The 17301-nt window shown below is 45.6% G+C and overlaps 1 protein-coding gene across 5 annotated transcripts in view; it reads left to right on the top strand.

Moving 5' to 3' along the window:
- Positions 1 to 16951, top strand: part of LOC137374429 (glutamate receptor ionotropic, kainate 1) — a 520770-nt gene extending 503819 nt beyond the window's left edge. For 4 of the 5 annotated variants that reach the window (XM_068040522.1, XM_068040526.1, XM_068040521.1 and 1 more), the window contains one exon: positions 15954 to 16951. In XM_068040522.1, coding sequence (XP_067896623.1) covers positions 15954 to 16109 — 156 coding nt within the window. In that variant the 3' untranslated portion in view covers positions 16110 to 16951. The remainder of the gene's footprint in view (positions 1 to 15953) is intronic. The other variant, XM_068040523.1, reaches the window with a different exon arrangement.
- Positions 16952 to 17301: the final 350 nt, after the last annotated feature.

Below are 17301 nucleotides of genomic sequence, written 5' to 3'. Positions count from 1 at the left end.
TCCTTTTTTTTATGACCATTATTCTAATGAGGAAAATCATTTGAGCATACTGGAGAATAATTTACTTTTGGAGTGGAACACATGATACTCATTGTCATGGAGTTTTGTGTTCCTGATCCCTTAAGTATGCATATGCTAAAATGCTTCACTGATCACTACTGTGGGCATCTGTCCATTTAGGTTAGCAATAGTCAAAGAGATTAAAGGTGCATGCATCAAAGCCACATCAAAATGTTATGTTCAAAGCACCAGTAGAACTGATGTTAACCACCGATGCCACAATAGCTATGGTCTGCACCTCAAATCTGGAAGTTTTCCATGATTTGGAGAGGGTAGTGATGCTCTCTACCAGAGTTACCACCAGCTAACCTGACAAAGAAACAACAATGCCAATTCTAGAGGAGCTGGGATTTCCAGTTGAATGTTTACAACCCATTATACTAGCAGACAAACAAGATGAGCTCCATAAGAGAATAGATATGGTCCCAAATTTTCAAAGTATTCCATTCAAAATTGCATAGTGAGATAGGGTTGGCTGGTGCAGCCCTGACACAATTCTATTTTTATAGAAATAGAAGGGAGAAATTTCAGTTCAAAGCTGAAGAAATGTCAACATTAGCAGGCTCAAGTAAATCCACCTTCAGTGTGTTCAACCATAAAGTGACAAAATCCCCCCAAGACAGACATCCACAATAAAAAATAAAGTTTTGCATTTATATTAGTCTCTTTCATGACCTCAGGACATTCAAAAGCACTTTACAGCCAATTAAGTATTTTAGAAGTGTGATCACTGCTGTAATGGCAAATGGAGGTGGATAGGGAAGAGATGATCTGACGTAATCTTAGAACCTTTGCCAGAAATGGTTTTCAGAGCTACTTATGCTATTTAAATAGGATAAAGCAAAAAGCGTCTGGGTCAAACTAACTTGAAGATCACTTACACATAATCGATTAATTCTACAGTATACTTCAACAAGATATGACTCTGGGCTGAATTTTCACACTGGAGGCAGGAAACCAAAGTTGGGACTGCTTCCGAGTCTCAAACCCACCTCCAGGGGGAAGTAGACTAAAGTCACCATTTTCACGGGCAACCTCCAGATTTGGTTTGGCAGCCAATTAAAGGCTGCAGGGGCTGAAACGGAGTTGTGCCAGATGAAGTGCGGGCTGGATTCAAATCCCCACAGCAGCCATTTAAATCTGAGGGGAGTAAGCACAAGACCTTCTATGAGCTTTGCATCGAACTGATGTTCAAAGATGGCAGTGGAAAGCTAGAAGCCTGGCACCCAGGGCAGGGCAGCACCCCTGGTTCTTGGATAGTGACCTGGAAGTGATGCTTGAGGCCATGAGGGCCAGGAGGGAGGTCAACTTCCCAGAGGGTGGCAGGAGGAGGCCACCAACTGAAACTAAACAGGCCTGGGTTGAGAAAGCTGCCACCGTCAGTGACAGAAGCATTAATAGAAGAACGTGGATCCAGTGCTGTAAGAGGTTCAATGACCTCATATGCTCTGACAAGGTGAGTGCTAAACCCAGCCCTCAGGACAGGTGTCAGGACTTGCAGTCCCTAGCAGTCACACCACGTGAAGAGCCTCAGAGGGCATACTGCTCCTGAACATGGGAAGGATGTACGGCCAGGGCACTTTTTTTTTATTCATTCATGGGATGTGGTCGACACTGGCCAGGCCAGCATTTATTGCCCATCCCTAATTGCCCTTAAGAAGGTGGTGGTGAGCTGCCTTCTTGAACCGCTGCAGTCCATTTGGGGTAGGTATACCCACAGTGCTGTTAGGAAGGGAGTTCCAGGATTTTGACCCAGCGACAGTGAAGGAACGGTGATATAGTTCCAGGTCAGGATGGTGTGTGACTTGGAGGGGAACTTGCAGGTGGTGGTGTTCCCATGTATTTGCTGCCCTTGTCCTTCTAGTTGGTAGAGGTCACGGGTTTGGAAGGTGCTGTCTAAGGAGCCTTGGTGCATTGCTGCAGTGCATCTTGTAGATGGTACACACTGCTGCCACTGTGCGTCGGTGGTGGAGGGAGTGAATGTTTGTAGATGGGTTGCCAATCAAGCGGGCTGCTTTGTCCTGGATGGTGTCGAGCTTCTTGAGTGTTGTTGGAGCTGCATCCATCCAGGCAAGTGGAGAGTATTCCATCACACTCCTGACTTGTGCCTTGTAGATGGTGGACAGGCTTTGGGGAGTCAGGGGGTGATTTACTCGCCTCAGGATTCCTAGTCTCTGACCTGCTCTTGTAGCCACGGTATTTATTTGGCTACTCCAGTTCAGTTTCTGGTCAATGGTAACCCCTAGGATGTTAATAGTGGGGGATTCAGCGATGGTAATGCTGTTGAATGTCAAGGGGAGATGGCTAGATTCTCTCTTGTTGGAGATGGTCATTGCCTGGCACTTGTGTGGTGCGAATGTTACTCGCCACTTATCAGCCCAAGCCTGGATATTGTCCAGGTCTTGCTGCATTTCTACATGAACTGCTTCAGTATCTGAGGAGTCCCTCAGAATAGCTCAGAGCAATAGTGCTGCTGAGGACCTGTAACCACCGAAATATGCAGCGTCTAATGGATAGGAGCAGATGCCATTGGCCATTGAGGACAGCAGTGCCATATCGCACTCTCCTTTATCCTTGCTGGAGAAAGAGGCTCATAACACCCGGGAAAGGGAGATGACTGGCGGTGGGTTCCCTGCTACAAAGTATAATGCCAATGGAAGAGAGAGCAATGAAAATAGCCAAGCCTCCAGACGCCGAGGAAGTTGAACCTGATGATCTGGGAACCCATGGTGCAGATGGTGCTTACAGAGGGCGAAGTGCTCAGTAAGGGGGTGCTGTGAATGCCACCCCATCTGGTAGCATGCCGAGCACTGTGGCATTGGGAGTCCTCAGCATTGCAGTAGTTTCTGCTTCTCCTAGGCTGGTTCTCATGATCTCTTGTGTCTCCCACGGGTGCAGGCGTCCACCTGAGGACATCCTCTCCCTCTCCCTGACAGGCCCCAGAGGAACAGCACGAGACCGAGGAAGCACCATCACATATGATAAGCGCACCGTCCACTAGGGCAGATACTCTGATCTCGGTGGGTCCTGGCACACAAGTATATAGGGTTGCACTGGGTGAGAAGCATGGCACCCGTCTGCAGGAGGAGGTACTAGAGGCAGAGACAGCTGTGAGCAGTTTCCCTCAGAGGGGGAAGGACATGTGCCCTCCTCGGTTTGGCACAGATGCAGGGCCTCAGGATTCACAAGAAAGAAGGTTCTACTTGGAACAACAGTGGCAGATGTGCTCCCACCTATTGGAGTTCCCTGAGGCAGTGCGGGGTCATGGGTTGAAGATGGAGGAGTCCATCCAGCCCGTGCACCACAATGACTCAGGGCTTTGAGCACAAAAGCTTCTCCATAGAAACAATGGCCAACCTTGTGGAGAGCCATATGCAGCATCATTCTGAATGGATGCCAGAGAGAAAAGCATTGGCATGCACAGGATGCATGAAACACTGTGTAGCAGGGAGCAGTCCATGGCACTGATGGCACAAAGATGTCTGGTGTTGATGCCAGTTACCCCCAGCTGGTGTCCCCAGCCATCGGGAGCACCAGCCAAGGGTTGAGGATGTCTCACAAGAGGACGAGCGTGTCGCCCCTCATGGGAACCTTCGTCATCATTGGACTCCTTGGCTCCTCTTACTATGGGAGCCTCTGTACAGCATTGCCAAGTGATGGAGACTGCCCCTGAAATGATGCAGTTTCAGCAGCCTGCAGAGATGGCCACACGGGCACCTTGATGACAAGGACGACCACCACATGCATCTCAGACACAGGCAGAGACCAGTGAGCAGGCTACCTCCACCTCCTCCGAGTCCACAAGCGGAGCACCACATAGGAGTGACTGAGCTCATGGCCACCACGTTGTGTGGAGTACTGAATGGATCACTGGGTGTCCTCTCACTGTCTTGGTGCACTGTTATTCTTTGTTACCATTTTATAAATAATCACACTTCAAGGCATATGTCTGAGACTTCTATTATTGGCAGTGTGCCAGGAAAATTGGTATGAGGTGGTGAAGAAGATCAAGGGTACAATCAAGGAGAGGGAAAAGTCTCTGGGTACATTTGCATCTTTCATTGGTGATAAGAGTTTGGATGTTCCAACCTTCGTCTTCAATGGATGTGTTTAAACAGTTACCTCGGAGTCCGTTGCATTCCACGCCCATCATCCTGGGTCAGAGGGGCTCAGCTGAAACGTTCCTGAATCAAATGATCCCTAACGTTCGTGGCACCCTGGCGAAAACTTTGCTTCCCAGGCTATGCCCGGCCATTTCCCTGTTCAGCCTAAACACCTCTATGTTCTGCATGCTCCTCCTCTGCCTCCACTTCCTTCTCCTCTCCCAACCCCTGCTACTCCTCTTCCTTCAATAAACTATCTGGTTTCAGGGCCTTATCGTCCTCAAGATCCACACCTCTCTGGAGGGCTATGTTACGGAGGGCAAGCAGACCACCACAATGAGCGAGACCATTGTAGGAGGGTATTGGGAGAGTGCCACCTGACTGGTCTAAGTACCAGAATCGCATCTTGAGAAGCCTGATGGCCTGCTCAATGGTGGTCCTGGTGAGCAAATGGCTTTGGATTTTTCGCCTCAGTGCCTCTGTCTGGGGCTCTCATAGAGGGGTGAGTAGCCATCTCTTCAAGGGTTTTCCCCTGTACCCGAGAATCCATCCCCGAATTTGGGATGTGGAGTGAAGATCTGCGGCAGTGAGGACTGGAGGAATATAAAGGCAGCTTCCAGAAAAGTGGGTGCATACATGAAGGAAGCACTTCTTGTGATCACAGACCAGTTGAATGTTGAGTGAGTGGAAGCCCTTCCTGTTGATGAATCTCACTGGCCAGTCACTGGATCCCTGATGGCCATATGGGTGCAACTGATGATACCATGCACCTGGGAGAATCCAGCGATGGTGCTGAAATCCACTGCCCTCTGTGCCTGCGAGGCCTCATCCATCGTGAAATGAATATACTGTCTAGCTCTGGCAAATAGAACATCAGTGATCTGTGAGATGCAGTCATGTGCAGCCATTTGCGAGATGCCACCAAAGTCCACAGCTGGTCCTTGGAAGGAGCCAGAAGCAAAGAAGTTAAAGGCCACAGTGACTTTGATGGCTGGTCTTTGACAATGAGGGCACATATGCCTGTGACCATCAGCCTGAAGAGTTGTAGTCTTCTGCGGCAGTGGGTCTCGATCATCTCCAGGTAGTTCCTTCTTTGGCAGTAGATCCTATGCAGAGGGTACGGCTCTGTATACATCCTGCCCCTCATTCCTCTCCCCTGCCCTCCTGATGCATGGGGCTCTGCCCTTTCTGTGGAGGATGGTGCCTGTCATTACCACTGGGCCCAAAATCTGAGAGCCATGCCCCCATTGCCAGCTGCTGCCTTCCTTGTGCTCAGCTGGTTGCCCAGTTGTCCTTGGCTGCTTTGCCCTCTGCCCTTCTGCCCCTGCAATGCCAGGAGGGTGATGGCACCCTGCCCTGCCTGAAGGCTGACTCCCCAGTCTCCCTGCCAACTGCACAGCGTCAAGGGTACCTGCCTCCCAGTGGCCAAGCCCCCCTCTGCGCAATCAAAACTTTTATAGCTCCAGGGCAAATGATGGTCTTCCCACTACGTGCCCATCTCCTTTCAGCTGGTCTTCCTTAGACACTACATGTATCCCTTGCGCCTTGTGAAACTCTCGAAACCCCCCCCCGTCCCTGTGTCTTAACTTGCACTAAGTTCCATTCCCCTGTCACCCCTGTGCTTACTGACCTACATTGGCTCCTGGTCAAGCAACGTCTTGATTTTAAAATTCTCATCCTTGTTTTGAAATCTCTCCATGGCCTCACCCCTCCCTATCTCTGTAATCTCCTCCAGTCCCACAACCCTTTGAGATATCTGCACTCCTCTAATTCTGGCCTGTTGAGCATCCCTGATTTTAATTGCTCCACCTTTGGTGGCTGTGCCTATGGTTGCCTAGGCTCCAAGCTCTGGAATACCCTTCCTACTCCTCCCCACCTCTCTTTCATCCTTTAAGACTTTCCTTGAAACCTACCTCTTTGACCAAACTTTTGGTCATGTCCTTTGTGGCTTGGTGTCATACTTTGTTTTGTAATTCTCCGGTGAGGTGCCTTGGGACATTTTATTATGTTAAAGGCGCTATATAAATATAAGTTGTTGTTGTTCTGTTCCTAATTCAGAATGGATTTATATATAAGTCCTTGGTTTCAGAATGAAAAGAACTTGCAACCTTTATGATCTCAGGATGTCCCAGAGTGTTTTATAGTCAATGAATTACATATGTAATTTAGGAAACATGGCAGCCAATTTGTACACAGTAATGTCCCACCAACAACAGATTGATAATGACCAGATAATTTGCTATAGTGATGTTGGTTAAGGGCCAGGGCACTGCACTTCTTTGAAATAATACCATGGGATCTTTACATCCACCTGAGAGGGCAGGTAGGGCCTCAGTTTAACATCTCATCTGAAAGAAAGCACCTCTGACAGTGCAGTATTCCCCAGAATACTGAAGTGCTAGATTAGACTCTGCACTCGAGTCTCTGGTTTGGGGATTGAACTCAAAACCTTCTGGTTTAAAGGTACTAGCACTAAGCCAAGGCTGACACCTAACAATATGCAATTAATAAAACTGTCACAAAGGAATCAACATTTATATTTGCAGAATATATTCTAGAAAATATATATCCTTTATTCATACATATGTTTGAAGAATTATTTTCATTGTGTTGGTTGGCAAATGTGCGAATGTGAGCTGTACAAGCCAAATGTAATTGAAGAGCAATGAGAAGGGATTGTGGATGCTCCACTATTGAATACATTTAAGACTTGGATAAACAGATTTTTGGGGTCTCAGGGAATCAAGGAATATGGCGAGCAGGCGGGAAAGTGGAGTTGAAGCCTAAGATCAGGCATGATCATATTGCATGACAGAGCAGGCTCGATGGACCATGTGGTCTACTCCTCCTATTTCTTGTGAGAAGGATATGATGAGTTCGTGAAATATCCACTTAAAAGGACATGCTTTGAAAAACTCCCTCTTGCTTTGCTGGTTTTGGGGCATTGGTAGAAGACTTATTGCAGACCTATTGATAGTTGGGCTATGGATTTTAGCATAACTTTCAGAAATACAGGTAAAATTGTGAAATAAAGGTGAGGATAAAAGGTTGTTCCCTGAGGTATATGACTGCATATAACACCTCCCCCCTCCCACCTCACCACCGCCCCAACCTGGGAGAGGCAAAAGATCGGGGCAAAGGGGCTGTGCACAGGTTAAAGTATTTTTGTGAGGTCAGGAGGGTATCCACCAAAATCTCAAAGAACTAAATGCTCATTTTTATTTATTTCTTTTTATTTTTTATTTAGAGATACAGCACTGAAACAGGCCCTCTGGCCCACCGAGTCTGTGCCGACCATCAACCACCCATTTATACTAATCCTACACTAATCCCATATCCCTACCACATCCCCACCTGTCCCTATATTTTCCTACCACCTACCTATACTAGGGGCAATTTATAATGGCCAATTTACCTATCAACCTGCAAGTCTTTGGCATGTGTGAGGAAACCGGAGCACCCGGAGGAAACCCACGCAGACACAGGGAGAACTTGCAAACTCCACACAGGCAATACCCAGAATTGAACCCGGGTCGCTGGAGCTGTGAGGCTGCAGTGCTAACCACTGCACCACTGTGCTGCCCCTAATTTATTATCATCCTGATGATACTTTCCATTGTCTTTCCCACAACTGAGATCATTGTCATGCAGGCCCCCACCTGCCAAGAATGAGGCACATATATTTCGCCACATGGACACTAAATTTTAAAATTGTTACTGGGAAGAAAAGAAGGCCTATTACAAGGGATTGCCAAGCCCCTGGCTGGAAAGACTTTTTTTTTTCATACCAGCGCCATCATTAACAACGAGCTCAGTAGATTCAATGTGGACATTGCAGCACTTCAGGAGACTCGCCTCCCCGCGAGTGGCTCTCTAGCAGAGCAAGACTACACCTTCTTCTGGCAGGGCAGGGATCCTGAAGAACCAAGACAGCATGGAGTGGGCTTCGCCATCAGAAACTCCTTGCTCAGCATGATAGAGCCTCCCTCAAATGGCTCGGAACGCATACTGTCCATCCGACTGCTCACCACCTCTGGTCCAGTACACCTACTCAGCATCTATGCTCCAACACTCTGTTCCGCACCTGAAGCTAAAGACCAGTTCTATGAACAACTCCATAACATCATTAGCAGCATCCCCAACACCGAACACCTATTCCTGCTGGGGGACTTTAATGCCAGGGTTGGGGCCGACCATGACTCATGGCCCTCCTGCCTTGGGCGCTATGGCGTTGGAAGGATGAATGAGAACGGGCAGAGACTGCTTGAGTTGTGTACCTATCATAACCTCTGCATCACCAACTCGTTCTTTCACACTAAACCCTGTCACCAGGTTTCATGGAGGCACCCAAGATCACGTCGTTGGCACCAGCTAGACCTCATTGTCACAAGGCGAGCCGCCTTAAACAGTGTTCAAATCACACGCAGCTTCCACAGTGCGGACTGCGACACCGACCACTCCCTGGTGTGCAGCAAGGTTAGACTCAGACCAAAGAAGTTGCATCATTCCAAGCAGAAGGGCCACCCGCGCATCAACACTAACAGAATTTCTCACCCACAGCTGTTACAAAAATTTCTAAATTCACTTGTAACAGCCCTTCAAAACACTCCCACAGGGGATGCTGAGACCAAGTGGGCCCACATCAGAGACGCCATCTATGAGTCAGCTTTGACCACCTACGGCAAAAGTGCGAAGAGAAATGCAGACTGGTTTCAATCTCATAATGAAGAGCTGGAACCTGTCATAGCCGCTAAGCGCATTGCACTTTTGAACTACAAGAAAGCCCCCAGCGATTTAACATCCGCAGCACTTAAAGCAGCCAGAAGTACTGCACAAAGAACAGCTAGGCGTTGCGCAAACGACTACTGGCAACACCTATGCAGTCATATTCAGCTGGCCTCAGACACCGGAAACATCAGAGGAATGTATGATGGCATGAAGAGAGCTCTTGGGCCAACCATCAAGAAGATCCCCCCCCTCAAATCTAAATCGGGGGACATAATCACTGACCAACGCAAACAGATGGACCGCTGGGTTGAGCACTACCTAGAACTGTACTCCAGGGAGAATGCTGTCACTGAGACTGCCCTCAATGCAGCCCAGCCTCTACCAGTCATGGATGAGCTGGACATACAGCCAACCAAATCGGAACTCAGTGATGCCATTGATTCCCTAGCCAGCGGAAAAGCCCCTGGGAAGGACAGCATTACCCCTGAAATAATCAAGAGTGCCAAGCCTGCTATACTCTCAGCACTACATGAACTGCTATGCCTGTGCTGGGACGAGGGAGCAGTACCCCAGGACATGCGCGATGCCAACATCATCACCCTCTATAAAAACAAAGGTGACCGCGGTGACTGCAACAACTACCGTGGAATCTCCCTGCTCAGCATAGTGGGGAAAGTCTTTGCTCGAGTCGCTCTGAACAGGCTCCAGAAGCTGGCCGAGCGCGTCTACCCTGAGGCACAGTGTGGCTTTCGTGCAGAGAGATCGACTATTGACATGCTGTTCTCCCTTCGTCAGATACAGGAGAAATGCCGTGAACAACAGATGCCCCTCTACATTGCTTTCATTGATCTCACCAAAGCCTTTGACCTCGTCAGCAGACGTGGTCTCTTCAGACTACTAGAAAAGATCGGATGTCCACCAAAGCTACCTCATTCCATGACAATATGAAAGGCACAATTCAACATGGTGGCTCCTCATCAGAGCCCTTTCCTATCCTGAGTGGTGTGAAACAGGGCTGTGTTCTCGCACCCACACTTTTTGGGATTTTCTTCTCCCTGCTGCTTTCACATGCGTTCAAATCCTCTGAAGAAGGAATTTTCCTCCACACAAGATCAGGGGGCAGGTTGTTCAACCTTGCCCGTCTAAGAGCGAAGTCCAAAGTACGGAAAGCCCTCATCAGAGAACTCCTCTTTGCTGACGATGCTGCTTTAACATCTCACACTGAAGAATGCCTGCAGAGTCTCATCGACAGGTTTGCGTCTGCCTGCAATGAATTTGGCCTAACCATCAGCCTCAAGAAAACGAACATCATGGGGCAGGATGTCAGAAATGCTCCATCCATCAATATTGGCGACCACGCTCTGGAAGTGGTTCAAGAGTTCACCTACCTAGGCTCAACTATCACCAGTAACCTGTCTCTAGATGCAGAAATCAACAAGCGCATGGGTAAGGCTTCCACTGCTATGTCCAGACTGGCCAAGAGAGTGTGGGAAAATGGCGCACTGACACGGAACACAAAAGTCCGAGTGTATCAGGCCTGTGTCCTCAGTACCTTGCTCTACGGCAGCGAGGCCTGGACAACGTATGCCAGCCAAGAGCGACGTCTCAATTCATTCCATCTTCGCTGCCTTCGGAGAATACTTGGCATCAGGTGGCAGGACTATATCTCCAACACAGAAGTCCTTGAAGCGGCCAACACCCCCAGCTTATACACACTACTGAGTCAGCGGCGCTTGAGATGGCTTGGCCATGTGAGCCGCATGGAAGATGGCAGGATCCCCAAAGACACATTGTACAGCGAGCTCGCCACTGGTATCAGACCCACCGGCCGTCCATGTCTCCGTTATAAAGACGTCTGCAAACGTGACATGAAATCGTGTGACATTGATCACAAGTCGTGGGAGTCAGTTGCCAGCATTCGCCAGAGCTGGCGGGCAGCCATAAAGACAGGGCTAAATTGTGGCGAGTCGAAGAGACTTAGTAGTTGGCAGGAAAAAAGACAGAGGCGCAAGGGGAGAGCCAACTGTGCAACAGCCCCAACAAACAAATTTCTCTGCAGCACCTGTGGAAGAGCCTGTCACTCCAGAATTGGCCTTTATAGCCACTCCAGGCGCTGCTTCACAAACCACTGACCACCTCCAGGCGCGTATCCATTGTCTCTCGAGATAAGGAGGCCCAAAAGAAAAGAAGACTAGCAGACAGTGTTGGAACAAAGGAACCAGTCCCTGCCCCAATACAGAGGAGAGACCTGGTTAAACCAGTCGGTCATGTGACCACCTGCTGGCCAACTAGGGGAGTTTTAAATTGGAGAAACAGTGTTTGAAGACAGAAAGCTGTTTGCTGCTGGACTGAAAAGCCCTCTTGTTGCTGGCTCGCTGCCACCTCTCCTGTCTGCTTTGATCTCTTTCGCCCGGAACTGAAAACCATTGAAGGCACATGAACCCCAAGAGAGAAAAGTTTCCTACAATGAACAAGGTTTAAGAAGAATACTGGGTCCCAACAAAAAGCAAGACCATATCTTCAATCAAGGACTACAGCGTGCTCGATGTACAGTAACAAAACCCCCTCCTCAGAGATTGCCTCAAACCTCTCCACTATTTTTCTTCTGCTCTTTTCTGTCTCTATTTGCATGTGCGTATCATATGTGCATGCTAGCGTGTGCGCGGCATGTATCCGTAGGCGTTAACCGAATTAGAGTTTAAGTTTTAATAAATTTCACTTTTCTTCTTTAAATCTAAGAAAGCCTGTTTGTGCTCATTTCTTTGCCTTATAATTGGAAAGCGGTGAACAAGGATTCACCAAGGGGGGTGCTAAAACACAGCTAAAAAACCCTGTTACAGTAAGACCAAGTGAAGGCTGAGAAAGACCCCTAGACACCTTTCTCACCGGGTCGTAAGATTATATTGACAAGACCATACTCCTCCAGATTTGGCTTTAATTCTTTTTTTTTCAGAAAGGAGACTACATGTTCTTTGCTCTAATCATCTGGATCTTTGCCAGAGCTAAGTGAAAATTGAAAATATCTACCAGGGAACCATTATTAAACTTCTATCATTTCTTTTCACACCCTAGGATAAGTTAAGCCTGCTATTTTTTTCTCCTTCGTGTCCTTTTAATTGAACTAGCACCTATCCCCATGTTATGTTGTTTAGCCATATCTAGTAGGCCAGGGGCACATCCAACCTTGTCATAGTTGAAAACAAAATAATGTTTCTGTTTAGCTTTTCTCCAATGTCTTTGTCATCAGTTAGAAATGTCCCCAAGTCATCCTGGAATGTTTGTTCCCTGACTGACCCTTGACTCCTAATGCAAACAAAAATTGCGTTTCCCATTGTCCTATTTTAGACTATCCTCTTCTTTAGATTAATTTGTTGCCCTTAAGATACATTTTTAGTCAATGTTAAAGATAGAACCTGTATTTAATACTGTGCCTATTATGTCCCATACTGCTTCACTACCAAGTCATTATTTTTGAAGTGTAGTCATTGGTGTTTTGTGAGGAAATGGAACAGCCAATTTCCATAGAGCAAGCGTCCAATGAATTAAATAATTCACCAATTAATCAGTAATATGGTTACGGAATATTAGCCACAACCCCAGAAGAATGGCCTGCTCCCATTTAAAACAGTAACATGGGGTCCTTTTACAGCCACCTGAACAGCTAGAGACACCCTCAATTTAACATCTCGTCTGAAGGACGGCAGGCCCGACTGTTAGCCTGTTCTGTAGCCCTAGAATGCGGTTCAAACCCACAATCCTCTGCCTCAGAGGCAAAAGTGCCACTACCTGAGCCAAGCACATTATGATATTACCAAACTTAATTTATAAACAGACCATTTCTTTGTCTTTCAGGGATTCAAACTCCAAACCTTTCCACAAGAATTATTTTGATAACTAACATTTTCTCATTGGATAGTGTCCTTTTCTCCTTAGAGAGGCATTGTAGGAAACACACGGATAATCATACCACCTGTATATTGAAAAGGTCGGCATTACTGCATAGTCACACTATGGTCCGTAGATAAAGAGCAAGCTATTGTGTGGAAACAATTCCTAGATGCTACTGATCTGAAGCCAGATTTCATTATACCACACTAGTTTCCTCATACAATTTCATACGTCAGCAAGGTTTATGAAAACTAGGCCATTAACTTTAACTTTTCCTGGTAGATAAGGGCTTCTGTTGCAAGCATTCCCAGATTTTCATCATCTTTCGAACCGTAGTTACACACGAATAAAAATTAACAAGGATGCTGAAAAATCCTCAGTAATTGGTTTGGCATCTTCACTTCAGAGATAGACATAAATTAATGTAATGCTGCTTGATTAGTACAATTCAACATTAAGAAATGCCAGTTGCCTCATCAGTTCTTCTAATGTAAACTGGCAGGAGCTAAATATTGCCAACCTTTTAATTTGCATCTACAATTCTAATTACAGTTCAATTTTTTAGCAGTTATAACTTTGGGAGTATATTTGTTTAAAAAAAACGTTATTTTCCCTCCCCAAAGTCGCTGAACTCTGATTGCTTTATGTTTGAACAGTCTGATCATGTGACCCAGCCACATCTAAGAGTATCTCATCGATCCTTTCTGTGATTTTCTTTTCAATCCTGCCACACTCACCCTCAAAGACATTCATCATCCCACATCTCTATGAATATTGTAGTTACTCTGCAATGTCCAGTAGTCATGTGCCTCGCTTTCTTCTTAGTTGGCTCCCTGCTGTTTGAATCTGCCTCCTTATCTGAAGTTTTGTTAACCACTTAATTATATGCCAATACAAATCCTGTGCGGAAATGAAGAACATAATGATGGTATTGGTCTCCTTCTGTGCCATAATTTTTCTATGATTCTATAAACTTTTTTACCTAGAGGGTGGTGGGAGTCTGGAATTCACTGCCAGGAACGGTGGTGGAGGCAGAAACCCTCATTTCTTTTAAAAGGTACCTGGACATGCACCTGAAGTGCTGTAGCTGGCAAGACTATGGACGAGGTGCTGGAAAGTGCGATTAGATAGGGCGGCTAAATTTCTCAGCTGGCGCGGACATGACGGGCTGAATGGCCTCCTTCTGTGCCGTAATTTTTCTATGGTATTGATAATAAGTAGTTCATATTTTAATATAAGTACCTTAACATTTTTAGTAAGATTATAGTTGATTAAAAATGTATTCACAGTACTGTTGTCATTTCTACTTTTAATACAATTTAGTATTCTTGTCTGGAGCAATCCAGTATACTACAAGACAAAATTCTCAACCAGGATATCAAATACCAGAACAAATCCAAGTTTTTTTTTCTGACATTCACACTCAAGTTTTGCCGAGGTGGTGGGGATTTTCAGCCATCTTGGTGAGGCCATCTACAGGAAGAGGGGAAACTGGCCAAGGGAGATCACTTCCTGCATTGCCCAACCAATGGTCAAATGAATCACCATTGGTCTATGTGGAGATGTTTGTCTGCTGGGCCACCTTTCTGTTCCGGAAAGATAATACAAAATCGGTATTGAAAAGTACAGTACTAGTAAGAACAAAAAGATGTTCTAATGTCAAAAAAAGTTGCTCTACATTATTTCATCTAAAAATAGGGAGCTTGTGCAGAAATGGTCTTTGTATAACTTGTTTCATTCCTACATGATCTTATTTTTCTTACTCTGGGCTATTTCTTTTTTTATATCTGGAAGAACATGTTCTGGGTTGTTTGTGTAACAAAGACTCCTTTTTTAAGAGACAAGTCGTTAGCTTGACCTGGGGGAACGAGATCGACTGCACTGGGGGGAGGGTCAACACCAACGTTCCCACTCAGCTATGCACATGCACGGCTGTGCAGCAGCCTGGAAGGTACCTGGCAGGCCTTGATCTCTCTAAATACCGCATGTGCGTGCTTGCATAAAACAATTTAAAGGGACTGTGCATTGAAAAACTGAACAGACACAACAACAACATTTTAAAGGGAACATTGGTCACCATCCCACTCCCATCAGATGCGAGTATCCACTGGATGTCAACTCGCCATTCAGAGACCAGTACTCTTGAATCCACTTGCTGCTGATCTAAGGCTCACTCCAGTAATACATTATCAGTAATAAATAATATTTTACATGAAATAGAAGATTACTTTTTTTATTTCCATAATATACTTTATTCATAAAAATCTGTAAAAAATACATTACAAAACAGCACCAAGTCAACAATACAAAGAGTGCAAAGGAGATCAGTTTCCTTCAATACAGGAGTGAGTTGCCTCACAACCCTTCCATTTCATTTTACCTGCCATGTACTTGTTGCAGCAAACAAATATTTTCTGGATACAGCCCGAGGGGTTTTCCATGGATCCAGCCCCTCAGTTCACCTTGGTGGGGGTACTTTACACTGTGGTCTTTCCCCATTGAGCCTTTGCCGCAGCTGCCCCAAACTTTAGTGCGTCCCTCAGCACATAGTCCTGGACCTTGGAATGTGCCAGTCTGCAATATTCGGTCGTGGACAACTCCTTGCGCTGGAAAACCAGCAAGTTTCAGGCAGACCAAAGGGCGTCTTTCACTGAATTGATAGTCCTCCAGTAGCAGTTGATGTTTATCTCGGTGTGCGTCCCTGGAAACAGCCCGTAGAGCACAGACTCCTGTGTTACAGAGCTGCTTGGGATGAACCTCGACAAAAACCGCTGCATCTCTTTCCACACCTGCTTTGCAAAGACACATTCCAGAAGGAGGTGGGCAACTGTCTCTTCCCCACCACAGCCACCTGGAGGGCATTGTGCGGAGGGGGTGAGACTCCAGGCGTGATGAAATATAAGATTACTGGTTGATCCTCTGTCATACTGCACACGGGGAGTTGAGACCTGGGCTTTCTCTGCAGTACCAGACTGAGGAGCATACATTTCAGTGTCATCACTGGTGGGAAGGCTTCATAATGTGACAACTTTATATAGGCAGTTTCCATTATAATTATGGATATGGAGATTTATAATGAATGCGTTGACAGGAAGTGTGTGCAGACATGAGACTTGTAATATATGATATAGTGATGCCCAGTACAAAGAATTTGTTCATGCTCTTCTTTCCTAGTGCTTTACGTTCAGCACAGTGATCGAGGAGCTTCGTGTTTCACTTAGGTGTCACAAAAAACTGAACAAAAATTCCAGAACCAGAAGAAAATATGGACTGTCAAGCATCCTCATGTGTCATCAAAGGCGAATTATACGAAAAGAGACAATAACATGAAGTCAGCAACTGTACACTCGGCAGATAACAATCCTTGATGCTATCTGAAATTATACTGTTTACCTCATGGACAATTGGACTTCCTAACAGAAAACACAATGTTGGGATTGAGAGACTCTTTATACTGTTTCTTTTCTAAATAATCAAATGAAGAAAATGTGAAAAATATTGTGATCATTTTTTTCCATTTGCAAAGGTGGGATTGTAACTGATAATACCATATAAAGGAACACTGCAACTGAGACCATAGTTTCTTGCAAGTATCTCTGAAGCACGAAAAGCTGCTGTAAGGCATTTTCTCTTGGTGCTTTAATGTTAAACTAAATGAGTTTATTGAAGTGTAAATAGTTAAACATCATAAAGTTCACATTCTTCTCAAACCTAATCATCGTTGCCCCGTTACAGCTACTGAAGATTGTCTATTAAACAAGGTTTAATGAGTTTAAATTATACAATTTCCTGCTCAGTCACTTATTCTATCACTCTCCAACAAAATCCTGGAAGTACAGATCGTTGTTCTCCATCATGATGTTTGCTAAGTGCAATTTCCTCTTTTTCACCGTCGGCAGAATGATCTGGATGCCTTGGCGCTGTCACTCCACAGGTGATTCTGTTGGAAACTTAACTTTGTAATAACAAGGTCCAGTAGTTCATTGCACTTTACTTCATTGTGGGAACTTGTAAACAGTGTACAAGCGAATGGCACGTTCACGCAACAACTCTGCTTAGTTAATGGTTCTTAAGTTTAGATGCATAAGAGTTCAGAGGGGCTAAGAATGATTAGTTTTGAGTTTTGGTGTTACTGCCATTTAAGCTTTGATTTAGTCAATTTTTACTTGTTTCCTGAATAAAAACATTGATGGATTTTCAAGAACCTTGTTGTGATACCTCATTGTGTTCAGACTTTTTTTTAATGAATGAACACTTAGGATCATAAAATCATAGAATAATACAGCATCAATGGAGGCCATTTGTTGAACACCTAATTCAACAAACCAAACATTAACATAGAAGGTACATTGAAAGAGGTAACTATGCTGCCTCACTTCTCTCACAATGACTGAAAAGAATTGAAAAATAGAACTTAAGGATACTCACATGTATAATAAATAATGGCCAAATCATTTACAGGTTCGAACCATGTTAGTAGTTGGTGAGCTGTGGGCACCAAACAGACATGCCACTACAATGT

The sequence above is a fragment of the Heterodontus francisci genome, chromosome 10, assembly GCF_036365525.1.
Source record: "Heterodontus francisci isolate sHetFra1 chromosome 10, sHetFra1.hap1, whole genome shotgun sequence".
Taxonomy (NCBI): domain Eukaryota; kingdom Metazoa; phylum Chordata; class Chondrichthyes; order Heterodontiformes; family Heterodontidae; genus Heterodontus; species Heterodontus francisci.
This window is presented reverse-complemented; position numbering and strand designations above follow the sequence as displayed.